This window comes from Chenopodium quinoa, unplaced genomic scaffold (genome assembly GCF_001683475.1).
Source record: "Chenopodium quinoa cultivar QQ74 unplaced genomic scaffold, ASM168347v1, whole genome shotgun sequence".
NCBI classification, from domain to species: domain Eukaryota; kingdom Viridiplantae; phylum Streptophyta; class Magnoliopsida; order Caryophyllales; family Amaranthaceae; genus Chenopodium; species Chenopodium quinoa.
This window is the reverse complement of record NW_018743373.1, coordinates 1,034,576-1,062,570: the sequence shown is the minus strand read 5'-3', so window position 1 is coordinate 1,062,570 and position 27,995 is coordinate 1,034,576. Positions and strand designations below refer to the sequence as shown.

The 27,995-nt window shown below is 33.0% G+C and overlaps 2 protein-coding genes, 1 long non-coding RNA gene and 1 other non-coding gene across 4 annotated transcripts; 2 read left to right on the top strand and 2 right to left on the bottom strand.

The window, feature by feature from the left end:
- The first annotated feature begins 24 nt into the window (after positions 1–24).
- Positions 25–4,268, top strand: LOC110738122. The gene is made up of 3 exons (XR_002514563.1): positions 25–148; positions 340–394; positions 3,916–4,268. It is a non-coding gene; the product is annotated as an uncharacterized LOC110738122 (long non-coding RNA).
- Positions 4,269–7,368: 3,100 nt separating this feature from the next.
- Positions 7,369–10,532, top strand: LOC110738121 (arogenate dehydratase/prephenate dehydratase 6, chloroplastic-like). Its single transcript, XM_021918487.1, has 2 exons — positions 7,369–8,438; positions 9,649–10,532. The coding sequence occupies exons 1-2, from the start codon at positions 7,554–7,556 to the stop codon at positions 10,084–10,086; spliced, it is 1,323 nt and encodes a 440-aa protein (XP_021774179.1). The 5' UTR covers positions 7,369–7,553; the 3' UTR covers positions 10,087–10,532.
- A 3,999-nt stretch (positions 10,533–14,531) lies between these two features.
- Positions 14,532–14,612, bottom strand: TRNAL-AAG. The gene has a single exon. It is a non-coding gene; the product is annotated as a tRNA-Leu (tRNA).
- A 9,099-nt stretch (positions 14,613–23,711) lies between these two features.
- LOC110738087 lies at positions 23,712–26,060 on the bottom strand. Its single transcript, XM_021918458.1, has 2 exons — positions 25,300–26,060; positions 23,712–24,564 (listed from the first exon to the last, which is right to left on the bottom strand). Exons 1-2 carry the CDS (start codon positions 25,864–25,866, stop codon positions 23,920–23,922), a joined length of 1,212 nt encoding a protein of 403 aa, XP_021774150.1. The 5' UTR covers positions 25,867–26,060; the 3' UTR covers positions 23,712–23,919.
- Positions 26,061–27,995: the final 1,935 nt, after the last annotated feature.

Here is a 27,995-nt window from a genome sequence, read left to right as displayed (position 1 = left end):
CGTTCTTCGCTGCCTTACACCTTAGTCCTCACCGGCCTCCTGTAGTCCAGTAGATCGACCGTCGCCCATGACCCGTCGTGCCTCATTGCCTCACAGGATCTCGGCCGTCGTTGCTGCCACAACGTCGGCCGTCTTCGATGCATCAATGGTATGTCTTTATGTCTTATACTCTTAATTAATTAATTTAGTATATCTTGCTCTTATAATCGAAATCCCCAATTTGAAATTTTGATGTTAACCCTATTTTTCAGATTCTAATGTTTCAATTGTAATAATAAACAAGGTCAATTGCTTATTATTCGATTTTAATCCCCAATTTTAATCTTCGATTTTTTGTAGTCTTCTTCTCCTTTCAACCTTTTATCTCTTTCCTCCTAATCTTCACAAAAATCAGGTACCTAATTCTTCCTTATTATTCTCTATTTTGATTTTTTCATGTAATTTTTTTTTTCTTTAAATTTTGATTGTTATATGCAGTGGTTTTTGTTAATTGTATAACTAATTTATAATAATTTTGTTGTCTTGATTGTTATTTGTTAATTTTAATATTCATCAGAATTTTTTGATGAAAGTTGCAGTTTCTGGTATTTTTCGTGATTTACTGTCGAGTTTTGAGTCTATTTGATCAGCTCGTTGTCCTATAGCTTGCGAATTCTATGGGATTATAATGATATAAGTATCTGGATGTCAACACTATACTTATTGGTGGTGCATACCTTAAGTATTTACAGAATCTGTTTCTATGTTCTTTTGTTTGTTTACATTATTTCACAGAAACTCTGAAACAATAGGGATTGATAAATGTTGTAACTGTAAAGGATAATGATATCATCAATATCATTATCCCTTAATTTACTCCTTGATTTACACATAGGTTGATTGTCAAAGATTTCCCTAACTATTGTCTAATAATGTACCTAGACATGTACTCTAATGTATTTAGTCGTAGTCTAATGCTTACATACTTATCTACTATAAATAATCTTGTATACTCTTCAATATAATTAAGATTTCCAATATTCTCTTTCTCATAATTCTATCAATAACTTGGTTTTATGTCCAATGTATTAGTGACTACTGTCCAATAAACTCAATACATTCTTAATTTATTGAGCTTCTTACTTGTCACGTAACTGAGAAATTTTTCTACAAACAAGTGCAAATGAATGTGGTCAATATACTCATACTTAGGGTACCAGCCTCAATATTGACTATTCTGCTGTCTAGCAGCTAGAAGACCAGAGCACCAACATGTAATACTCAGGTAAAGCGGGGTAAAAAACCGAGGACAACCTACAAGAAATGATCTAATGAAACTTACACTAACTAATAGCTACACCTACTCCTAACAACAATATTACTTGAGAAATTCCAAGATATCCCACAATTCCACAAAAAGCTATTGTGGAACAGGGAAAAAAAAACGGCTTTGATTAATTAAGGATGAATTATAAGTATATCCTTTTAAGTTTATTGTTTATTGTTAATAAATTCCTTCTCTCAAGTTTTGTAAATGGATGGAGGGGATTACATTAACAGGTAGATGTAGATTATAGTATAAACTTTAATCAGTTTCAAGTTTTTTCTTTATTCTAATTATCTTTAAACTCTTCTGATCTTTTCTATTTTATAACTGCTACCACTATGAATTTGTTTGCCTACTTTGTCTCCAAGTAGCTTAGAAAAGCTTAATTGCAACATGATAATAAGTTTATAAACTAAGTGACGTTGCATTGTTTACTCCAAACTCATGTCGAGCTATTTATGGTTAACGTCTTTTTATTTATTTAACCAAGGAGTATCTCATTATCTAAATAAGATATAAAAAAAATTACAATTATTCATCTCTTGAAGCTTGGTATGCCCATGGGGTTGCTGAAGTCATTTTGAGTAAGAGGGGAAGGGAGGGAGGTGATTCCCTCATTTGCCTAAAAATTTGTTAGCTTTGATTTGATTCGCACGGTCTAATGTCGATTTTTATTCATTTATGCATGATTTTGTGAATTAATTTGAGTGATAGGTGGTATTGTAATTGACTATGATTTGAGCTAATTTGAATTGGTAGATTGGTTTTGGGAAATTGGGTTTAAAAGTTTATGGTGTAAATCTAGAATGTGATTATAAATTTTTGTTGTAGCCTCCATTGTTATTGTTGTAGTTGTTATTATTGATATCTAGCCTTTAATATTGATATTGTTGTGGGTGTTGTTGTCTCTGCTGCCTACTGTTATGTAAATTGTAAATTATAAATTTTAATAGCCGGAGAGCCACTGAAATTCTTTAGTCAAAAATTATGACATACTTATGCGTCTGTCTTTCTAATGGCCTATTTCTTGTTCTATAGATGATTTACTTTCAGGTCAAATCTAGGATGCTTAAAAATATATGGCCTTTCAATTGAATGCCTTTTATTTTACTACGAATTGTAATTACTTTGTAAATTTTTAATTTTAAGGTGCCCCTTTGTAGGCTACGATGCTTGCATCTGATTTCGGCTAGTTCTTTGTCACATTTCTTTCTAGACCACTTATTTGAGGTAATGCTCTTTCGCAAACATTGTTGTGAATAACTGCATCTTGTAGACTTATAGTACGAAGTGATAAAAGTTAAAAAATAAAGCTAATACTTGGGTAGCAGAACATTGTTTAGTGGTCCGATGCAATTTATATTAGAATTGTTTCCTCTACCGGGTTCTTGTTTGAAGATTTTTCCTGCTGTCAGCGTTGTGTATCATGAGAAAGTTGTGAATATTGAATCTGTTGGCCTTTTGGGTTACTTTAAAAAAAATGTAGTGGAAGACACATGGTTTGTAAAATCTGTTTTCCATTCTATTTAAATAATTATAGTTGATCAGGCCATTCTTGATTCTTGCTACTAATTTTCTTTATGAGTTTGTTTAGAGATATTGGAGTATTGTTAATGTTCGTATTGGATATGAGTTCACAGGGTATGATAATACGAAGATAAAGCTTGACAAAGACAATTTATCACTTTGAAGTACTTTGCTTGGTTTTGTATAATTTTGTTGCATGTATAGTAGTTATCCTACTCAATTCTGATTAAGGTTTTTTTTTTTTTTTTTTTTTTGGTTTATTCTCCTGTTTTATTATCTATATATAAAAAGAGCATTAGGATCTTTGATTTTGTATACATGGCTAACTTTAATTTCAATTGATTTTGGCAAGCTTAAATTGACAAATGTACATAATGAAGCTTGGAAACAGTGACAAGATATATAAACAATAAAAAACAATCTCAGATCGATGTCAAAATGTGACTTCTTTAAGCTTTTGTGCTACTGCAATGTTGGGATGTTTATGTTGGTTGTTATATTGCTTTTAACTATAGGACATCTAGTGCTCTAAATTTGTCTTTATTTTGATCCAAACACCCAATTTTGTTGGTAAAAAATGGTTACAGGGACAGTAGACTTAGTTGTTGTTCTTCTGAAGATATTGCATTCTTGAAAGTCTGTAAAATAGGGGAAATTGATGTGATAGGGAGGGGGGCTGTTTTTACTCGTTGTATGGATAGCTGGGTGCCCTGGTTTATTGTTTTTTAGATGTGTTTGGTGTGTGCCCTCCTTATTTGGCTTATGGTTGCTGTTGGTTGCCGCTTCTGATTTGGTTTTAGTGTTGGATCTGATAGTGGCAGATCAGTAGCTCTGGTTCAGGGTTCTACTTGCTTGCAACCTGTTTTGTGCCTGTTGTGTTTTTGTTTGGTTTTGGGTTGGCTGCTGCCTATATTGGATTCAGGGTGCTGCTGTTGTGGCCTACGGTCTAACATGAGTATTATTGTATAGTTGAATTCTCCGTGCGTTTTGAACTTTTCTCATGTTGATTGTGGCCTTGATCTAGTGTAATTTATAATTTAGTTCTATTATATTTCTATTACTTTATTCTATTTTACGTGTAGGTGCATGGGGAGCTAAATGGAGCTGAAGCATAGTAACTAGCTAGTCATTTAACAAATGGTGCATATATGTTGGCGACTCTTACTCAAGCTCAACTTTGTGAAGATTTGGAAATTCCGGCTTATATATATGTTGAAAATTTGTATTTTGGAGGATTAAATTAATTATATAACTTTTATTTATTATTAGTAGGGTGTCATACAAAAAACAAGCAACTAATATTTTATAATGTACGTATTTAGCATTATAATTATTTTATATAAATTTAATGATATTTTGTTTCTTAGTATATTTAGATTTGTACCGACTATTTATACATATATTATATTACCGTACAATTCAAAAAAAAAAAAAACAAAAAAAAAGGTCAAATGATCAATCCGTTGCAGTAGATATGTACTATATATCATTTGTATTAATCAGCTTCAGCCGTTGCAATAGGTGTCAATTTCATCACAATTTGTAGTAAGTAATCTATTGCAACGGATAATTTATACCGTGGCATTAGGTGTAGAGCTATCGCAACGGATTATAGCTGCCGTGGTATTAGGTGTTGTATACCGTTGCAATAGACCTACTGCAACGCCAGCAAATGCCACGGTACATGGCCGTTGCATTAGGCCTAATGCCACGGAATTTGACGCCTAATGCAACGGATTTAGGGGTTGCAATAGGTCAAAAATGTAGTAGTGTATATAACATAGTCTTGGGCTTCAACCATCAGCTTAATGTATCACCAATTGTGGTTACATGAACGGATTTGAAAATTGTTATATACACTCGGATACAGAATGTAAAAGACACCAATAAGGTTTTTTTTTTTTGCTCATCAATACACACTGCACCTCTCTCTCTCTCTCTCATGTGTGTGTGTGTGTGTGTATATATATATATATATATATATATATATATATATATATATATATATATGAAAATCATCAAAGAAATTTATTTGGAAATCCTTAAATTGAAGAAGTTTTAGCGTGCACTTTTGAGTGATCCAATCATCCAAGTGCTTGTACAGAAAAATGTATACCCTTGCTATTTACAATATTTCATATATGCATGATGCAATCGAAGTATTCTCTTTGCTTAATTTTCTTGCAAATTAAATATTGGAGTCTTTAGGCTTTGGATTGCTTAAAATATGTTAAGTAATGTAAGTATTTTGTTGCAAACAAGATTCACCCATACACATTTTGGTTTGTGACATAATTTTCCAATTATAATAACTAATAAGGCAAAATTAAGAGGCATGTTCCTTGTAATAAGTCCAAGATCAAGACCTACAATATTTTGGAGTAAAAATTAGGGCAAAGCAATAATAGGGAAGTCACTACTTTTATCCTAGTATTGTCTACGGAAAAAAAATTAATGTTTCCTGTCAAAAAAAAATAAAATAAAAAATTCAATGCTTCAAATCAATCTTTGAAGTGATGCTAGAGGGAAGAAGCAAGGATCGATGGACATATCTAGGACAATAAGGCTTCCAAGTTACTTTGAATTAGTATGTGTCATTCGGATTAATATAATAAGAAATCATATTTTCATTGTGTAATACTCTTCATTCATTTGTTTTGTGTAGCTAGATTGAACAATATTTTTGTAGTCTTCTTTTTTTTTTTTTTTTTTTTTTTTTTTTTTTTTTTTTTTGAGGAAGGAATAACATGTATCTCAAGGTAACAACCTAAACAAGGCTACTCTCATGTTGAAGCGACTAGCAAGATTAATACATCTAATGTTTGTAATTTTCTTCAAAAAAAAAAAAAAAAAAGAAAGAAGATTTTTGAAAATTAAGTAGTTGTCTAGATATTTTGTAAAATTCCTAAGGTAAGACTTTTAATTTGTTAATTACATGAAGAATACAAACTATTTTGAACACATACATAAGACAAGGATCACGGGTAAAAATTTGAAACCTACTTCAAATTGAAACCTAATTTTTGCGACTTTAATAGAGAATTTTTTTTATCAAAATACCCATGCAAAGAATAATGAACGATATTTATATTAGTATTAATTAATAGAATTTAGTAGTCCTTAACCCTTATTAGAGCTTATGCTTCTTGAATTAATTGATATGATATGAAATTATCTAAACGTAGTTTTCTTGAAATAAAGGGGAAATTAAGGTGAACCATAATTCTATAAATGCCTTTACTTGATGGGTAAAAAATTTGGAAAAAAAAAAACAATGATTACAATAGTATCGTATTGATAGATGAGACATTTGTATGGACAACATAACAACACTGAATTTTGTTCATTTGCGACCTATATTCAAACTTGTTTAATTAAATTCGAGTTAGACAAGTTTTACACAGTTACATGAGAGAAAATTCTCCTAAAACGTGACATAACATTCTCAATACCCAAACTTAAGATATCTATAAATTAGTTGAAATAATATCTTACCGTTGATTCCAATCAAATTTTAGTTATGCCCTCTATCCCACATAGTTGTGCCCGTATTTCTTTTTAATAGTTATCCCAAAAAATTGTGCTCATTTGTAAATGTTTCGCTTTTGTCATATAATTTTGGACAATTACACCCTTATCTGTAAATTATAATGTCATGCATGTCCTCTCTTTTTCCATAAAGACCCAGGTCATAATTATTAGAGGCGATGTGTTATTTTTGGCTAAACTCTTTTCATATTGGTAAAAAAAAAAGTACTCGCATTTCCTTATTCATCAATGATGAAAAAATACTTTTTTCGCCCACTTTTATTGTAATATATATACTTTGGCTTTTATACTTGTCAATGTATAATTTTATACATCTCAAGTTATATAAGTAAAGAATTATAAAAGTACACAATTACGAATGTATAAATTGAGACGAATTTGACAAGATTTCACATGGCTATATTTTGATCAACATATATATTTAACAAAGAACGGAACCTCCCATGCATAAATCAACTAGATCATTTTTAGCAAACAAGACACCTTGAGTGAGGGGGAGAAGGTAAGGAAATCCCCACCCTCCCAGTCGACATTATTCACGTTATTGAAGAATGATCCCGGTTTTTTTTTTTTGAAGGAAGAAGGTCCCGGTCTTATAAATTCCTACTATATATAAACTCTGTAATGCTCCGTATATTTGTAAAATTTACTTTTTCTAGTACAAGTCCTTGTATTTACTTTTGTTCAATTACCAAATTTACCACATTGCCACACAGATATTTTTTGCTCATAATCTAGGTAGATGCACAGAATCTACCATACTTTTTGTTTATTTTACTTTGGGAAAAAAGTTGGTCCTACTTGAGGAAAATTTCCTACAAGGCAGAAATAATACAAGTATTTTTTTTATTTTAAAAAAAAAAATAGAGGGTGGTAGGTGTGAGATTGACCGAACCACCACATTACACGCACACATTCACCAATCCACCCTCTTTTTTCTCTCTCCTCTTTTATATATAAACCCCTTCCCTTCTTCCTTTACCCTCAGCTTGCAGTTCCTTTTTTACAGAACTTCAAGCTTTTTTTTATAAACAATTATAAAAAAAAATATTCATTATACGAAATATAAACTGCACATTACATTATCTTTACATTTTTAGTATTTTTAGCACTGTTATTATTCTCATTTTCATTACAACAAAATCGAAATCAAACAAAAAAATCGGCGAAAATGCAGGCGCTATCTCCGTCACCAACCACCACCGGTACACCAAACCCACTCCGAACTCGTCAACCCACCACCACAACAACCCGACTCAGTTTCCACCCGAGTCAACTCACTATCCGATGCTCCGCCTTCGGTCGAAACGGCGCCGTTTCCGGCACACGTGCCGACTGGCAAAGCTCATGTGCAATACTCGCTTCTAAAGTCCTCTCCTCCCAACAAACTCCGGCCGCCGGAGACGGCGGCGCCGGCGAAAAACCCGACGAAATCACCACCGTGAACGGCCACAAAACCCTAAATCTCCTCCCAATTGTCTCAACCGCCGCCGCAACAGCCGCCGCAACAACCACCAACAACCTCCCGAAACCACTTTCTCTCTCCACCGACTTCTCCCCTGCTCCAATGCACGGCTCCACTCTTCGCGTCGCTTACCAAGGCGTTCCCGGCGCGTACTCCGAAGCCGCCGCCGGAAAAGCCTACCCTGGTTGCGAGGCCATCCCTTGCGATCAATTCGAGGTCGCGTTTCAAGCGGTCGAGCTTTGGATCGCCGATCGTGCTGTTCTTCCGGTGGAGAACTCTCTCGGTGGTTCGATTCATCGGAATTACGATCTTTTGCTCCGGCATCGGTTGCATATTGTTGGCGAGGTTCAGCTTCCAGTGCACCATTGCTTGTTGGCGTTGCCTGGGGTTCGGAAGGAGTATCTCACGCGCGTTATTTCGCACCCTCAAGCGCTTGCTCAGTGTGAACATACGTTGACCAAGTTAGGGTTGAATGTTACTAGAGAAGCTGTTGATGATACTGCTGGTGCTGCTGAGTATGTTGCTACCCAGAGTTTGAGGGATACTGCCGCTATCGCCTCCGCACGCGCTGCCGATCTTTACGGCTTGCAGGTATTGTCGCGTTACCCCTATCTTTCCGTTGTTTTATTAGTTGACACGTTTTGACTTTAAACATGATTCATTTAATTATATTTTAATGAAAATGGAGTAAGTTGTTGAATAATTGAGTGCCTAATGTTGAATAATTGAAATTATGAATGTAAATGTTAGCTTGTTAGCGTAGTGAAAGGACTATCATTATCAAATAATAAGAATTTAGGTAGGAGTATGATGTTTTAAACAAGATTATTATTGATTAATTGTCAAAGGTTAATAGCATGTTGTTATGATTAATTTACTTAGGGAATTAAAATGAAATTAGTCATGTGTGGTAAGGGAGCCAACTACCATAGAATTTTGTACTTGTGGGTGAAGGTGAACCATGTGTTTTGCTTTTGTTCTATTATTGCCTTAATTGTAACACATGAACTTGTTCTTTTCACTTACTCCGTACGAAAAAGGAAAAAAAAATTATAATCATTGAAGTTTGCTATGATTATTAAGTTTAGATTAGTTCAAATAAGAATCAATAAAAACTTACTCTGTACTTAATAGAACAAAAAATTGATAAGCAATTCTAGATGTTTTTGTTTAATAAATAGAATGATTTAATACAGAATTACGTGTGATTTTGTCATCAATTCCAAACTTTAAGACGTTTTGGAAAATTTACGACCTTTGGGTAATTTGGTTAATGCTCGTGCACCACTCTAGCACGTTTACTAGTTAAAATAGACTTTATTTTGATTAGAGGTAAAAAAGAATTTTAGGGAACACCTTTCGTCATCTACGTTGTATTATAATTGACCAACCATACTGTTAGACTATGTCTCCAACTACTTAGTCTACTATGTACAAGTTTTATTTATTCATATTTATGCAAATTGGCAATCATTTTCGTAAAAGAAAAAAATTAGTTGTTGAAAAATTGACACTAATTTTTCTATATTTAACAAGTAGACTTGCCCCCACGTATTTTGGCATCTAATTGATTAAATTCAAAATAGAAATAAAAATTAAAAGAATTCCTCAATGAATAATAGTTCGATTAATAGTAGTGGATGCATTTTAGCCATGACAGATAGACAGATACCGATTGCGCATGTTACCTTTCTTACCAAACGCTCCAAAAAAAATACAAATTAAATTTGGTTGATCAGAATTGACCTACTAAAATTATTTATTAATCATGTTATTAATTTAATTTTGTCACATGATACAGATATTGGCTGATGGTATACAAGATGACTCTGGAAATGTGACCCGGTTTGTTATGTTAGCCCGGGAGCCGATTATTCCCCGAACCGACCGGCCTTTTAAAACAAGTATTGTGTTTGCAACCCATGACAACGGGGAGGGTAAGGGAACCTCATCCTTATTCAAGGTTCTTTCGGCGTTTGCCTTTAGGAACATTAGCCTAACAAAGATTGAGAGCCGGCCCCACCGCCACCGGCCTATTAGGCTCGTGGACGATGCCAATGTGGGGACGGCTAAGCATTTTGAGTACATGTTCTACGTTGACTTCGAGGCGTCTATGGCCGAGCCAAGAGCTCAAAATGCCCTAGCTGAGGTTCAGGAATTCACTTCATTCTTAAGGGTTTTGGGGAGTTATCCTATGGATATGTCACCGTGGTCGCCGTCGCGTTCGGATGATCAATAATGATTATGGTAATATAAACAATAATTAGTGCTTTTGTGTTCATAATCTTTCTTCATCCGCCACAAGATGGGAGAGGATGAAAGAATTATGTAAGAAGAGAGAAACGAAAACTGTTTATTTTGTTTAATTTTGTCCTTGAAAACAGGATTATTTTATTTATTTAGATATAAATAGATTATTTAGAATTGTTTATATTTTTAATTTCTTGGAATTATTTTAATTCCTTGGTGAAAAGGATGGAGTAGTGGTGGACCAGTTGATGATGGTGGAAATGGTTGGTGAGACTAAGAAATGTACATTTAGAAGATGGTGATTGTGATCACGATGTACCACGTTCTTTTTTAAATATGTTTTTTTTTTTTTTTCACTTTTCTTTTTTGAAATTATATAAGTATGTAAATATATTTTTGATTTATGACCCACAAAATCTCATATTCTCATTTCAATTTCAATGCATCTATAACTTGCTTTTTCTAAGAAGAAATGATCAAGTAATTTTACGCATGTATGTTTGCCTTTTCTACCAATATTGTCCCTCAATTTATGTGAATTACTTCAATTTATGTGAAATGATTCATTAGAAATGGTATCATTATAAGTTTATAACTTATTGATGAGATTCGACTGGTATTTCTTCTCTAACTAAAATGTGATCCGGGTTTGGGATCTTGATTGACGGTCTCACTCCAACTAACTTATGGTTAACCAATTAGAAGTAGACCCTCAATTAGTAAAATGTCACCCGATTACAAATTATGAATCACACACGAGATACACACAATACTTATCAAGTTAATGTAAGAAAATCTTGCCTAATAACTATGTTAGTTAAGGCGGATTCCTTACGGCGTAAGTGCGTTTGTCTGAAAAGTATAGATGACTATATTAATAACTTGCTATTGTGGTGAAGAGTCGACTATAATAAGGTCATGTCTAGTTCATCTAATTAGAAATGAATTTTTCTAATTTAATGTATGATTTTTTTTGGTTCTTATAATCACATTTAGTTTTGTTATTGGATATTTAGATTTAATTTTGAATCTTTGATCATATATGTACATTGACAAACTATTAAAATAAGATTTTCACTGTAATTGTATTTTGTATTAATGTGTACTTTCTACTGTGAAATTTTTTTCATAATTTTTCTAATCACAGAATTACAGGCATTACAGCTGATCATTTATTGTCAAGAGGAAAATATCAGCACAATGCTTGCGGATATACGCTAGCATATACCGTATAGCGGTATAGGTACGTGCCAAAATTTTAACAAATTAATAAATTATCTTGGTATTGGGATTTACTTGAGTGAACACCATAATCTATGGGTCTATTTGGCACTTTCATAAGTATAATAACAATGGTCAAAGAATATTAAAGATTAGATGAATATATATTCTTTGTTTTAGATATTTTGTTAGCCTTAAAGAACTGAAAGCAAGATTAATCAAGATTCAAGACTTGTCATGACATCATCAGCGTTTAGCAATGTAGTAATGAAGTTTCTTTCAAAAAAAAATGTAGTAATGAAGTTAGCTTTTAGAATGAAAATGCTAAAATTATTAGATTTTGCCAAAATTTAAATGTTACTTCAACAACTTATGTGTTTTGACGAACAAGGCCTACGACCCGTTTTTTTTAACAACGCTAATTTGATCGTTGATTTTATATTCGACTCCTATTATAAGGGAGATACTTATAGAATACTGAAGTGTGGATTAATTTACAATAATCAAATGATTATGGTTTAGTTATATTGTTAGAAATAACCTACATTTGAGTTGGGATGTTGTCTAACATTGAAAACTTAGGAGACCTTAGGGGGCCTTTAGTTTGCAGAGTGGTATGAGTTTGGAATTGGGAATGAGGTTAAGGTGATATCAGGTTGAAACTTGATACTCCGTATCTAATAGCATGTGTTTGGTTCAATTTTGGAATGGTATCTCATCCCCTTAATACCATGTATTTGATATCAAAGGAAATTAAATGAGCCAAACTCACCTCCCCCAAAGATTTCTAAACCCCATACCTCATGGATTTAGGCCTTGTTTGGCAAATGGCTGATGGCTGGTTCACTTGGCTTGTTTGACCAGTTGGAATGTTTGGTTGTTTATAATGACTTTTGAAATTGGCTGTTTAAGCTGACTGTTTATAAAAGTATTCGGTAACTTAATTGTTGGTTGTTTATTACGAGTAGATAATTTGTGGGCCAACAAGCAAAAAGCCAACAAAAAAAACTGCTCAAACAGTTTTTTCATTTTGGCTTAAAAGCCAGTTTTTTCGCTAACTAAAAAGCCAATTACCAAATACATTTTTTGGCTGCTTGACCACATAAAAAAGCCAAAAGCTAACCAAAAGGCCATCAAAAAGCCATTTACCAACATGGCCTTAAGGTATGGGTTTAAAATTCAGACTTTTGACAACCAAACATATGGTATGGGTTTTAGTCAACCTAAACCCATACCTCATACCTATACTCCGCAAACCAAACGCCCCTTAAGTAACATACAATGATACAAGGTTACATTAATTTTAGATATAAGCCCGACTTACCGAGCTTGAACATGTTTATTACCTCACTCAACTTAATCTTCTATTAACTTATACTAAAAGCGAATAAGCAATGATACCTATCATTAACTTGAGAAAAAAATTTCCAGCCTTTTTGCTTTTTTTTTTTTTGGCAAAATCTTTAAGTAAATTATTTATACCTTATGATATTTTATTTCTAGTGTTGACAATCATATTCCATATATACTCTAATAAAATATTTCTGTATATCATTTATATACTTTATATTTTGTACCATTTTTGTCAAAATTATTTAACAACCGTGCATTCCACTGAATTTTAACCTAGTGTATAAATAAAAGTTTAATGTTACCTAAGTTTGCCCCATATATAGATTAAGTAAGGGGTTCCTAAAGTGATCTAATTTGTTTTCTGAGGATCGGATGAAGTAAACGTGGCTAGTTTAAATCATTACTACAAGTCTCCAACATAAAAAATATTTAGTGCCAAAAACTTTCATTTAAAATATTGTCACATACATCATTCTCAACACTTTCACACTCACCCAAAGATACTAAGTTAGGGAAACACAAAATTTCTCTGATAGCAACATACAGAGGAAATCTTTTGTAGGAAATGTTATTAGCTGTGGTTTTAGAATTAGACGAAAAAAAAAAAACAAAAAAAACGAAATAAGGCCCCGTTTGGTTTAATGTAAAACATTTTCAATGGAAAATTAGTTTTCATGGAAAACATATTTTCAAGGAAAAACACAATTGCAAATTAGTTTTCTATTGTTTGGTTGCCTACAAGAAAAGTCCAAGAAAAATAAAAAATAAGAGTGGAAATGTAGGGATGAATGAGAGGGAAGTAAAAAAAGAGGTAAGGAGGAGAGAGGAAAATGTGGCTTCCCTTGTTTTTGGAAGGAAAATGTTTTCCATCATTAAAGATGAAATTTTCCACCCTTGAAAAATTGTTTTCCACTCCTTAACAAACCAAACAAAGGAAAATGGGAAAAAAATGGAAAATTCATTTTCCATGAAAACCTTTTACATCAAACCAAACAGGGCCTAAGGGTGTAAATGAGTCCAGCCAAGACTACTCCAACAAAAATATCTTGTGACGACTATATTGTCAATTATTCCCACATCGTATGTAACTTGATTTGCCCTTAAATTCTTCACTTTGACGAAATGACCTACCAATACTTACCACTAATTAATTCCCAACCAATTTTGTAAACTAATACACATGTTCAAAATTTTCAACATCAATGTATTCTTTTGGACTGGTTAATTATATTTTTATTATATAGCTTAGTATGGTTGGCAAGAAGCTTAAGCAAGTCTCCTTGCATTGTTACATAATTAATGTTTTATTCATAACTCATTTTTGAATGTATTAAAATATTGGCCAATTTGTTAACCTTTCTTCCACATATATTATTTTTTTTTTTTTGTTATTTTTTAAAGGTTTTTAATATATGAATGGTATATTGGTATGATTCAATTTCAATGTGAATGACATGTCAAACAAGTCGTGTGGAGAAATACCATATTAACCATACATCCAACTACTTGGCTTTTGGATTGTAGTATGTAATCTCATCTGATATGACTTATAAATGCAATATAAATAATATGATGCATGAATATTTTCTTGATACATATGACTACTCCATCTGGTTTTAAATACTAGTTCTATTTCTTCATGCGTAGGGTTTTAGGAGAAATTGGAGAAAGTAATTAAATATGGAGGTAATGGGATAGGTGGAAGAATAAAAAATTGTAAAAAGCAAAAGTAGTGAAGAGAATTGGAGAAGAGAAAATATGAAAAATGGAGCAAATATTTAAAAACGGATGGAGTATATGTTATACGAGTATGGCTTAAAGTGAGTTGTGACATAATCCTTCATAAAAATAAAAGATAAATGTTGAGAGTGGGATTTGAACCCACGCCCTTTCGGACCAGAACCTTAATCTGGCGCCTTAGACCAACTCGGCCATCTCAACAAGCTGATACAATTTGCAAAATTAAATCTTAAAACCTCTATATCTATCACCCATTGCAAAATTGCAATTAATATTAGACTTGAAACGTATTACAGTACTACGTATTACTCTAATGAAAAGTTAAGATTGAAGACTAAAGAGGAGATTAATTAGTGTAGATACATTTAATTGTAGATTTGAATCATGTGATACTAGTATTACCTTCTATAACCGGTTACTAAATTAAAAAAGTTTGTCAACCAATTTCCACTTCTCTTAAAAAAAAAAAAAAGGGATTTTCATTTAATAAATGGAGAGAGGGTTATTTTGCAAAGCAAAGTTTATCAACTAGTTTTGTGTCCCATGTTCGGGTTATTTATTATTGAATTTTAAGATAAATTTTCATCTAAATATCATATTTTAAATTGTATCATTGACACAAAATTATTAATTAGAAATTGACGTGTTTTTGTGACGATTTAAACTATGTAGTAAGCATGTAATGACTAATAATAATATTGATTAAAATGTTCGATTAAATACATAAAAAAATAGCAAATTAAGAATGAAATATTAAAATTTCTAAAATTAGCAAAAAATAAATAAAAAAATTATTCTGAGCCTGTTGGGTTAGCTCGAACCCACAACTTTGGGCTAAGATTGAATATTTTTTTACCCATAACCTGAAATGACTATATTCAAAATGACTCATTACCCGACTCAGTTGATATGTCCACACTCAATATTAAAATTATATCATATTGCGAAGTATATTAGTTTAATTGATTAGAATATATTATAAATGGATATTGTACATCATTTTGAACTATTTTCTTTGCTCCTAAAAATATTATGATATAAAAAATAAATTTAAATGATATAATTATTAAGAGTATTAATTTTATACTTTTTTGAATAAAATTATAATTTAATATTTATGAAATATTCGTATTTTATTGAAAATAAATCTCTAAACTAACAACTTTATCCTAAATTTGTATCCAAATTTGTTTGAATGTAGAATTCTAAACTGATTTTTTTTATCCTTCGAAGCCTATATAAACCTATCCAACGAGGAGCGACACTTGGCGAAAAACTAAAATGCCAAGTGTCGCTGTCTCGTGACCTGGCTAAAAGTTTTGTTTTATATATTAGTTACTAGTACGTGTTGGAAATAAAGAAAGGAAATTCAAAGGGTCAGATATGGGCGCCCGATCGGGCGGGCATTGCTCAATCGGGCGCGAGAAGAGTCGTAAAATTCTGGAGTTCCGCCGCCCGATCGGGCAAGCTCCGCCCGATCGGGCGCCGAGCCCCGCCCGATCGGGCGCGAGAAGACGTCTGGAAAAAAAGAGTGTCCGCCCGATCGGACGCGTGTTTGTTCGTTGAACTCCAACGGATCCCTTGGATTCCTCTTCTAGTTTGATTTCTTGTAACCCCCCATTTAAGAGGTTTATTATGGTGTTTTAACCACCTTAAAAATTCTGATTTCATTCTTCTTGTTCAAGAATATTCTCTCTATGATCTTTTCATCTACCTCAATCTCTATTATAAATTAGAGAATAATTTTCTGATTTCATACACTTGAAAATACATTCAAACACAATAGCTTAAACACATCTCTCTTTGGGCATAAGATAATTGACTCCAACCTTCCACCCAAAAGTGCCTTTTTGTGGAAGAGGTGTGTTAACCTTAGGGAACGTGCTGGCGAATATAATTGAGCACCGTGGTTGCGCCGGAATTTCGTTTTCAAGTCAGTGATTTGCATCACGACACACCATTTGTTCCTTTGTTTTGTGAGATCAATTTTTCGATCTTACTTGTTATTTCTTTATACTATTACTATAGATTTCTTCTATATTTACAACAATTTGAAAACGAAATTATGTCTATTGGTAATAGTATTATGAAGTCTCTTCCCGACCTCTCGAAGTTGGAACCTCTCGATGGTAACAACTACAAGAGGTGGTCACAAAAGCTACTAATCTTTTTTGAACAAGTGGAAATAGATTATGTTTTGAATGAAGATGTCATTGAAGTTTTGGAGAAGGTGGAGGAAGCGGCCAAGATTGCAACGGATCCCATTCCGGCGGCCATCACCGATGCCTTGAAGAAGAAGGAGAAGGACAACAAGCTTGTTCGTGGACATCTCCTCAACCATATGAACAATACTTTGTTTGATTTGTTTGTCAATTTCAGGTCAAGCAAGGTTATTTGGGACGCTTTGGAGAAAAAATATGGAGTGGATGATGCCGGGAAAAAGAAGTACGGGATGGGCAAGTGGCTCAATTTCAAGATGGATGATGAGAAACCTATCATGTCTCAAGTCCATGAATATGAGAACATGGTGACTGAAATTCTTGGTGAAGGCATGAAGATGTGTGAGACCCTTCAAGCTAATGTTCTCTTGGAGAAATTCCCTCCCTCTTGGAATGACTACCGTAACTCTTTGAAGCACAAGAAGAAGGACATGACCCTCCAAGAGCTCATTAGTCACATGAGAACCGAGGAGGCTAATCGCCTTAAGGATAAGTTTGAGAATTTGTCTCTTAATTCTTCTAAAGATAATCTTGTTGAGTCTTCCTTGAATGTGTCTAAAAACAGGAACAATTCTAAGAAGAAGGGAAACAACAAGTCCAAAAATAATCTCACTCCAAACAACAAAATCCAAAAGTCAAAGGGTGCTTGCTATGTGTGCGGGATCGTTGGACACAAAGCATACCAATGCAACCGGAGGCATGGTGCAAAGAAATATGGCAATACCTCCCAAGCCAATGTGGTGGAAAAAGAAGAAATCATTGCGGCGGTGGTGGTAGAAGCCAACTTGGTGGAGAACAAAGTGGAGTGGATTTTGGACACCGGAGCATCTAGGCACTTTTGTGCAAATAAGGCCTTGATGACCGAGTTTGAAGATGTTACCGATGGTGATCATGTCTACATGGGCAATAGTAGCACCGCGGGAGTCCTTGGCAAAGGAAAGGTCCATCTCAAACTCACCTCCGGAAAAACTTTATTTTTAAATAATGTGTTGTATGTTCCTTCTCTTAGGAGAAATCTTGTTTCGGGAGCCCTTCTCAACAAAGCCGGCCTAAAACTTGTCTTTGAGGCCGACAAGATTGTAATGACTAAGAATGGAGACTTTGTTGGGAAAGGTTACCTCAATAATGGTTTGTTTGTTTTGAATGTTATGAATGAGAATGGAAGTACTTCTTTTGCTTATATTGTTGAGTCTTTGGATGTTTGGCACAACCGTTTGGGACACTTGAATTCCTCTTATTTGAAAAGGTTAAAGGACATGAATTTAATTAATTTTTCAATGGATGATAAACTTGAAAAATACCATATTTGTGTTGAGGCCAAACATACTAAGAAACCATTTAAGCAAGTGGTCTCAAGAAGTACCAAATTACTTGAATTGATTCACTCGGATTTAGCGGACTTTAAAAAATGCACTAGTAGGGGTGGTAAAAATTATTATATTACTTTTGTTGATGACTTTTCTCGTTATACCAAAGTTTATTTGCTTAAAACTAAAGATGAAGCCGAAAGTGCATTTTTAAAGTACAAAGCCGAAGTTGAAAATCAATTAGACCTTAAAATCAAAAGAGTTAGAACCGATAGAGGTGGTGAATATGGAAAAGATTCTTTAAAAGATTTTTGTGAATCCAATGGCATCATACATGAAACTAGTCCACCTTACACACCCCAATCAAATGGCATTGCCGAAAGGAAAAACAAATCTTTAAAAGAAACTATGAATGCCATGCTTCTTAGTTCCAGTTTATCCGATAACTTGTGGGGAGAAGCGGTTCTTTCCGCTTGTTATGTACTCAATAGAGTGCCCCATAAGAAATTGGATAAAACCCCCTATGAACTTTGGAAGGGATATAGTCCAAATTTTAGTATTTTAAAAGTATGGGGGTGTTTGGCTAAGGTGGCTTTACCGGACTTTAAAAAATCCACTGTCGGGTCTAAAACTTTTGATTGTGTGTTCATTGGATATGCTCATAATAGTGCAGCCTATAGGTTCATGTTATTAAGTGATATAACAATTTGTGAAGCTAGAGATGCGGTATTTTTTGAGCATATTTTTCCTATGAACAAATCTTTATCTTCTAATGTAGACATGCATGCTAGTAAGTCAAGTATGGATGTGCCTTTAGTTGATTCTATGCCTAGTTCTAATCTCCCTTCTTCCTCTACCAAAGTGGTAGTAGTTGAACCTAGGAGAAGTAAGAGACCTAGAGTAGAGTCTTCCTTTGGACCGGATTTCTTGACTTCCTTTCTTGTAGAAGACTTTGACGTGGATTCTTTAAGTGAGCATGTTGTGTCTTTGTTTCTTTTAGAAGAAGACCCTAAGACTTATTATGAGGCAATGAGGTCCATAGATGCTAGTTTTTGGAAAGAGGCCATTAAGAGTGAACTAGATTCTATCATGTCCAATCACACTTGGGATCTTTGTGACTTGCCTAAGGGTTCTAAGCCTATAAGTTGTAAGTGGATTTTCAAAAAGAAACTTAGACTGGATGGGACCATAGATAAGTTCAAGGCTAGACTTGTCATTAAAGGTTTCACCCAAAAAGAAGGTATAGATTTCTTTGACACCTATTCCCCCGTGACTAAGATAGCCACCATTAGAACCTTGGTAGCCCTTGCGGCAATTCATGAATTAGTGGTTCACCATATGGATGTCAAAACGACTTTTCTTAATGGAGACCTTGTACTTGTTATTTCTTTATACTATTACTATAGATTTCTTCTATATTTACAACAGTACGTGCATCGGGCGTTGCCCTGGATACCATTATAAATAGTGTACTTATTTGTGGGCATGTTTTGTATTATTATTGTTATTATATTTATAATAATAACTATATATATATATATATATATATATATATATATATATATATTCAAATGTTAGATAAAAAAATATTAATGATACATGACCATATTTATAATTATATTTACGTGGTTATTCAAATAGTAGTAACATTCTATTGTTAATTGGATATTCAAATTAATTATAATATGTTGTGTGTTGATATAAGTAAAATTCTATTGTCAATAAAAGATAGTTTTTTTTTTTACAAAAGAATTATAGATTATTCTATGTATACTTTTTTTTTCTTACACAAATTTACCCAATCTAATCTAATGTGGCATCTAATATAATTACAACAATATCTATTTGTCGCCTACGTGGCGTGTCACTTGGCAAAAAACTGAAATGCCAAGTGTTGTTGTCTCGTGGCCTGGCTGCGAGACTGGTTTTATTTATTACTGATATGATACTCCCTCCTTTTTTTTTCATCACTTTCTTTTTATGAGTGTTTTTTTTAAATGCATCACTTCTATATATATTTGGTGACTTTATACTATATTTTTTCATTTCTCTCTCTTACTTTAAACCCCAATCAACTTATTTTATCATTTCTCTCTTTTTCACGGTCTCCACTAAAATAATAAAAGTGTATATCCTTTCTCACATTCTTTCTCTTTCACGGTCCCCATCTTACTCTTACAATAATAATTTATTCACCAACTCACAATATTATATTACTACCTTAAAACTTTGAGCAATCCAAAGTGATGCAAATAAAAAAAAAAAAAACAGAGGGAGTATGATATAGTTTTGTGTCCGGATGATGCCCGGATTGTTCTAAACATTTTAGCTTGAATGTTATATACGATTATATAATCGATTTTGATAATATAAAGTATTTTTACCAAAATAAAATTAATTTTACTAATTCTCTAATAATTTTTTAAAAATAAATTAAATAACAATACATTTTTTATCAGGCTAGTCATACCATCTGGCAGAACAAAGTAACCCTTATAAAACTAACCAAGTAACCCCCTGTAATACTAACTGAGTAACCTCTAACAATCTAACTAATGCCTCGTTCATTTCACCTTATTTTTGCTGAATTGAAATTATTTTTACTGTTGAAATTATTTTTGCTGAATTTAAATTATTTTTACTAAACTGAAATTATTTTTGCTGAACTGAACTTATTTTTACTGAGTTGAAATTAATTTTACTGAAGTGAAATTATTTTTATTTAATATTATTTTTTTTAAAAGGTGAAGTGAACAGGACCTAATTAAGTAACCCTTATCTATATCACTTATCGAGTAACCACTATAATACTGACCAAGTAACCATATAGCCCTAACGAAGTAACTCTTGTAATAGTTGGTGACACGACTTGACTAGCTACGTATAAAAGTTTATAATTAAATATGTTATAAATGGATCTTATTTTAAACAACTTTTTAAACGAATTTGATGATGGAAATAGAATTGAGTTAGAGGATAGTTATTAAAAGTTATGATTATATTTTTTTTTTTTGAAGAAAAAAAGTTATGATTAATTTTTATATATATGAAATATTAGAATTCTATCTATAATAAAACTCTATACAACAATTTTATCTTTAAAAGTCTATCTAAAAATCACTTACTTAGCATCATATGTGTCGCAATAATACATATTTATCTCCTACGTGGCGCGACACTTGACGAAAAACTGGAATGTCAAGTGTCGATGTCTTGTGTCCTCACTGCGAGACTGATTTTATATGTTAGTAATGATATGATGTGATATGATATTATAAGTAGAGATTAATTTTTTTTTTGTAAATAATTTTTCTAATCATCCTTAATCATACACGTGCTACTTTCTTACCAAGATTAAATTGAAATCATGGTTTAGTAGGTAAAACTAATAAACTATATATAAATCTATGAATCATTATTTTACTAACAAAAATAGGGTTGGTAAGTAAAGCAATTAGAAAGTATGTACAAGTACTATACCCCCATTTTAGCTAACATCCAACTTGCATTACAACATGAGTGTGCGATGCATTTATGCATCTAATTGCAATAAAAGAATATATGGCCTACAATTTTGATTTTGAATAATTGTGTTGGAATTATATTACACCCTTACCTAACTCTTAGATGCTTCTAGTAATTAATTCGACTACGTATACCTCAATTTTTGTTTTCTGCTTAATTAATTTGTTTGTGTCTCTTTCGACATTAGGTGGCATAGTTTCTATACAATTTCTTAAGCCATGAATTGCTAAGTAGATCATTATTTAGGTGGTGCTTAGTGCACCTTGAAGATCTTCTTATTACAACCTCTGATTTTTGAAGATACGAAGACGAATCTAGGTTGGGTTTTGGATTTAGGTTGTTAGAAAAAGCTATCAGGTAGGTTGTGTCTTTAGGGTGGAGCCTTTAGTGTTAAGGAGGTAAAAAGATGTAATTATTTGTAAGGCATAAAATATGGAAAAGGTATCAGAAATTAGGAATATTAATGGTCTTTATTTGCGGGTTTCACCTACCTTTTCAAGTTTTAATTTCTTCCCCACTCGGCCACTCCTAGGGAACTTGTAACCATTTGATCTATTCATACCGTAATAGTTAGCCCCTTGATGGCATAATTCAAGTTTAAATAGGGAATAAACTTGAATTTAAACATTTGATAAACTGAGGATCATGCATTTCTTTCTAATTAAATTAAAGGCTTGTTCTAATTTACTAAATTGAGTTAAACTGAACTGAACTGAACTGAATATTTTATAAGAGAAAGAAATGAGAAACTGAATCGAAAATAAGCTGAAGAGAACCGACCCTAAGTAAGGTTTTTAGGGTGTTTGCGAAAACCTTTAGTTTGGCCCCACTCTTGGTTTTCTTTTGATCTTTAAAATACACTTTCTGGTAAGTGAATTCTGTATAAGCTCACTTTGTCAAACTGTTCAGAATAAGGCCTTTAGATAAAGCAACTCTGAGTAGGAAATTACCCGGGATTTGTTGATGTTTAGTCTATCGTGTTACTAATCTTATTTCACTTACACCCGCATCAGGAACATTTCATATGTAGTTGAAACACCGCATTCTACTCTATTTAGATTAAGTGATTAACTAAAGTAGGAGATGAACTTTACAAAAATTGTAAGAGAAGAACAATAAAACTCCAAGATTTTAATTCAGACATTTAATCAAGATAAATAAAAAACTTTTTTTTATCAAGAAATGACTCAAAGGTGATCAGTGGGCCATATATTGGGTTCAGTCCAGAACTGGCCCAAACTAAGCTACAAACTGGCCAGCCTTGAACTGCAGGTCCATGTTTATTATACATTTGTACCATTTGGTGTGCTCCAACTAACTATGCTATTAGTATTACATTTCCTACTGCCTAATGCCTATTTCATAACAAGGTCAAGGTTGTAAATGTATCAAAGTGACCAAAGTGGACGGAGTTTGTTATATACACCCGGGTGTATCGTACTACGATGAGCGTTTTGTTCTCATTTGATGATTGTTTTTTCATTTAATCATCAAATGAAGAATAAACACTAATCTTGGGTTACTTGGGTGTACGACACACTAGGGATGAGCATAACAGGGTACCCTGTAAAAATTCCAAGAACCGGGAACCGGAACCTGTTGCAATAGGTTCCTCAAAATGGGAACCGGAACCGGAACCTGTTGAACAGGTTCTTGGAAATTGGGAACCGGAACCGGAATTCCGATTCAGGGTACCCTGTATTATATTATACTCTCTAACTTTTTCGCGGATTTTTTTAATTAAAAACTGGTTGGTCACTAATTTATAATGTTTGCATCTTGAAAATAAGACAAACTAATAGTAGTTGTCTAACAAATTAATATATATATTTTTATAATTGTAATTTTGATATATATTATTTAAAAATTGAGTAAGAATTAGTGTATAATTTGAAATTAAGTGATACTTTTATCAAGTATAGGGTACTCTACAAGTTCCGATTCCAAAAAATTGAGTACCTGAACCGGAACCTGTTACAACAGGTTTTCCAGTTTGCTACCCGGAATCGGAACCTGCGGTTCCTAACAGGTTCCGGTTCCAATTTAGGGTACCCTGATTTTTTGCTCACCCCTACGGCACACTCGAGTGTATAACAAATTTTAATAGTGAACAGATATTATTGATATCCAATACGTCTAAAACACACATAAGTTGATGCTAGTGGTTTTTTTTTTTGGTTGAAACTTGTCATTGATTATTTTACACTTCATGTCTTCAACCATTTAAAAATATTCAAAATTTTCAGTAGTATTAATTCAGTTTTCTCTCCAGATTGTAGGAGCTGTGAGTAGCATTTGTATTCCGAAAAAATAATGGTATTGGTCAACAAATGAACCAGATCCATGTAGTTTATTTTTGCGAAACAAATGAACTAGAAACTTTGCAATTTAGGAAAATATAAAAAAAAATAGACCACTTATCTTACTCTTTAGAGTCTTTACCTTAATTAATATAATTCACCCAAACAATGTAGAACTAATCTCCAACAACAGCTTAATACTATTAGGAGCAAATTTGCGAGCAAAAAGATAACACATGTTAGTAAATTCGCCACCAATAGTACAATTATCCCTGAACCTCATTTCTTGAATCATTTTTGCTGAAATATTAGACCTTGATCCGAACATGGTAGGATGGCGGTTGCCTTTCCATTCAGTCCAAGTCAAGCTCCAATTCGAGTTGCGTTCTGGATGATTAAGCATAACCAAAATCTGAACATAATGTTCATCTTGATTCTGACAAGGCGAACTACAATGATCTCGAAAAACCGGGTAATATTTGGTGTCCGAAAGGATGTCTATGGATAAAACTCGGTCCATGACAACCCATTGAGCACCCTTCTGCCACTGCCATCTCTTGAGGGGTGGATCCATTTTGCCTCTCCATCTGTAAGGGCTCGACTTTTTGAAGTCAGGTTCGACTCCTACGAAGCTGAGGTTAGTGTTCTTGATCAGTAGGTAGTCGTAGACTGTTGTGAAGTTGTACAAGGGGATGCAGGCTTCTGAGAGGAGGATGAATTTTTCGTTTGAGTAGTCTAGGAGTGCTGATGCTAGTAATCGTCTTTCAGCATCGATCATTGATATGCTTGCCCACTCTACACTCTGTGCGCATTTATAATATTAGGATCCTTATAAGAAGAAGATAAAAGTATGTAATAATATTAATCAATAACCAATCATATTGTATATAAAGCACCATTTTAGAATATATATTTGATGAAGATGGCATAGGGCTGAGCAAAACTACCCGAAAACCCGAAAAATCGATCCGTAACCGTTCTGAAAATTAGGGTACCAAATCCGATAACCACAACGGTTCAAGTATCCGTTTCGATAATTTGTTATCGGGTATGGTTATTGGGTATCATTTTAAAATTAACGGTCATCCGATTCGTTCCGATAAACATTTTTTTTGCTTTTCTTCCCTACTTAAATCTATTTATTTTAAATCTAAACTCTTACTTTACTTTATAATTACTTTATAATATAAATGATTAGTAATATTATTAATAATTTAGTCAAAATTATATAACATTGTTGTTAATTAGTGGTAAATTATATCATAATAACTACATAATTAAGTTTAATTATCATTATCTTATAGGATACCCAATAACCGATCCAAAAATTCGGGTACCCAAAGCCCGGGTACCCGAACTTATCGGTTCCGGTTATGGATATCACTTTTAAAGATTTTGGTTATCGGGTACCCGAATCGCTTATACTTACGGTACGGGTACCCATCCCATGCTCACCCCTTAGATGCATTGCATGCATCAAATTAAATTAGTGTAACATTTGTATCGATTGATCATTGATATAAAAGAATTAACATACCTTGCTAGGAATCCTTCTACCATGGAAGACGGAATCCTTAGGCATAGGATCAGTGTAATTAGGATGAGTATGAATGTAAATAGAAAATCTATCTTCATGTCCTTTAAAGAACATCTCCCATAGAGGAGCTAAAGGCAGGGGACCTCTTGTCAAGAACAAGAACGCAAGCTTTGGAACACGTTGAAATGGGTACTCCGGTATCTGAGACACCAATGACCCCCTCCATAACAACTCTGCATCATCCTCTATATAATGCAGCAGTTTCTCCCCTGACTCCTCCTCCTCCTCTTCGCGTGGTGGAGGCGGGGATGGAGGGGGAGGGGGAGGCGGTGATGGTGGTGGTGGAGACGGCGATGGTGTAGATGCTAATGCCTGAGTTACATGTTGTGAGGATGTTGATGTTGTGCATGCTATTGCTAATAACTGACTCTGATTTGTAACATAATAAAAACTGAGGATGTAAAAACAGGATGTAATTCCAACAGACAAACCAACTACAAAAAAGACAAATTTAGACGCTGAACTTGCTGTTGTTTTTTGATGTTGTTGTTGATGATGATTTCCCATTTTTATTAATTCCCAAGTTGCATAATACAAGTAATTAAACAACCATAATATAAGTGAATAAATCGAAATGGAAGTAATTACATATATGTATTATAGAGAAATGATAGATATTGTTGTGATGAGATATGAACATTATTTATGTAATATGTTAATAAAGTCATGGATAGATTGCTCCGTAAAAGAAGTCGAATAAGAATTGTGATGCAATAAATCGTGAATAAGGGCTAAATTAATTAAAGAGTCGTAAGTATACCAGATCTTAAGCAACCTACACTTTATGTAAAAACAAGCTTTCCCAATAACATTATTTCAGTTAGAAGGCACATAATCAAAACAAGTCAACATATCATTAAAAAAAATAAATTATTATATTTTAGGGTAAGACTCATTAGTCGTTGGTAGAAAGCTTAATGAAAATTTCTAGACCGACTATCTTGAATGGGGTTTGATCCTTGTAGGGTATTAAATAACATTCACCTATCATTTCAAGTTTTCAACCAATTATTATTAATTTATTACGAGTTCCTAATAAAATCTAAGGTTTTTTTTTTTAAATAATTTTGATGGGAGTAATTAAACTTAGGAATTAAAGTAGATAACAATGACAATTGTATGTGTGTTAGGTACATGGGCACCTTCAGCCAATTTTTTTGTTGACTTTTTCCAAGTAAAATGCATGTTATATGAAAGTTGAGCAGAATGGAATTCAATGGAGGATCAAATGAAGTCTCATGCAGCATCAATAGTCCAACAGACTCTCTTGTGAGGAGATATGATAGATTATATTAATTAATATTTAACTTTAACCAAAAAATTTAACCAAATGATTAGACTCAAAAATATATTTTATACTCTAACAATTATATTATAATCTTTGGTACATACATCCTTTTAGCTAAACATTTAAATTTCAAATATTGTCACTTCTATATATGAGTAATAACCTTTTCACAAAAAGTTGACAATTGCGGAATACTTGTAATAGTTTTTGGAACACTTTACAATTATCAATACTACAACAAAGTAGTGCCTTAAGTCACTTTCCAATGACTAATTCCAAATATGCCTCCTTTCACCATGAGGGATTTTAAGTTATTGACTTGTCAATGCATTACTTTAATTATTAATATACTTAATTATACTTATATATATATTGATATTTGAAAAATAGATTTGGAAACGAATCTAACTATATCCCACATAACTATATTTTTAATCACAAATGATGGTCAAAGAAAATAAAATGTATAATGTAAAAAATCCTTATGGTACAATAAAAGAAAAACGAAGGACGTATAGTTTCTCGTATTATTATGATTGTGAGCAACAAAATTGACAACCAAACCTAAGTAAATTATCACCTCAAAAAGACAAATTTAACAGTGCATTAAGCTTTATAAGATTATTAGAATTTGTTATATATACCCGGGGGTACTGTACAAACCCACATTCCAACATTGAAGTTTTGGAAAAGAAGATGGGTGAAAAATGTTATAAAGTAACACAATATTATACTAGACATTGAGTATAGGCCTAATATTGGGACATGCTACTAAGTTCAAGTTGAACTCTAAACGAGCTTGAGACGAGCTCAAATTGACCACGAGTCGAGCTTTAATCGAGCTTCTTGCGAGTTCGAGTTTGAGCTTGACTATTGAACTAACGAGTCGAGTTCAAGCTTGAGTTTTCGAGCTCACGAGTTGTCGAGCTTGAGTTTTCAAGCTCGCGAGTTGTCGAGCTTGATTTTTCGAGCTCGTGAGTTGTTGAGCTTGAGTAAAGCCTAACGAGATCGAGTTGAGCTTAGTGATACTTAAGTTTGACTCGCATCATAATCAACCCTATTTGCATGTAAAAAATTAACTCAATTTAGGTGAAACTTTTAAATTGAGGTACTCTGGTACTTTTTTGGGTGTTACCTCAAATTAGAAGGTCAAAGTGACCCCAAAATCTTAATAGATCAATATTGGGGTACGAAAATTGATAACTTTTAGATACGAGGTGGTAATTTCTAATTTTTTTTTAACTTTAAGGGGTGGCTATTTAAAGTAAATAAAAAACGGTGATTAAATCAATTTTAAGTGATTTAAAGGGTGATTATATATAGATTTTTCGAAAAACATTACGAATTC

Bases quoted from the DNA above. Each gene is read 5' to 3' on its own strand.
- LOC110738121 (XM_021918487.1), top strand. From the start codon at position 7,554: ATGCAGGCGCTATCTCCGTCACCAACCACCACCGGTACACCAAACCCA. The intron at 8,439-9,648 runs GTATTGTCGCGT...CACATGATACAG, and splicing joins CCGATCTTTACGGCTTGCAG to ATATTGGCTGATGGTATACA.
- LOC110738087 (XM_021918458.1), bottom strand. From the start codon at position 25,866: ATGGGAAATCATCATCAACAACAACATCAAAAAACAACAGCAAGTTCA. The intron at 24,565-25,299 runs GTATGTTAATTC...AAATGCGCACAG, and splicing joins GTAGAAGGATTCCTAGCAAG to AGTGTAGAGTGGGCAAGCAT.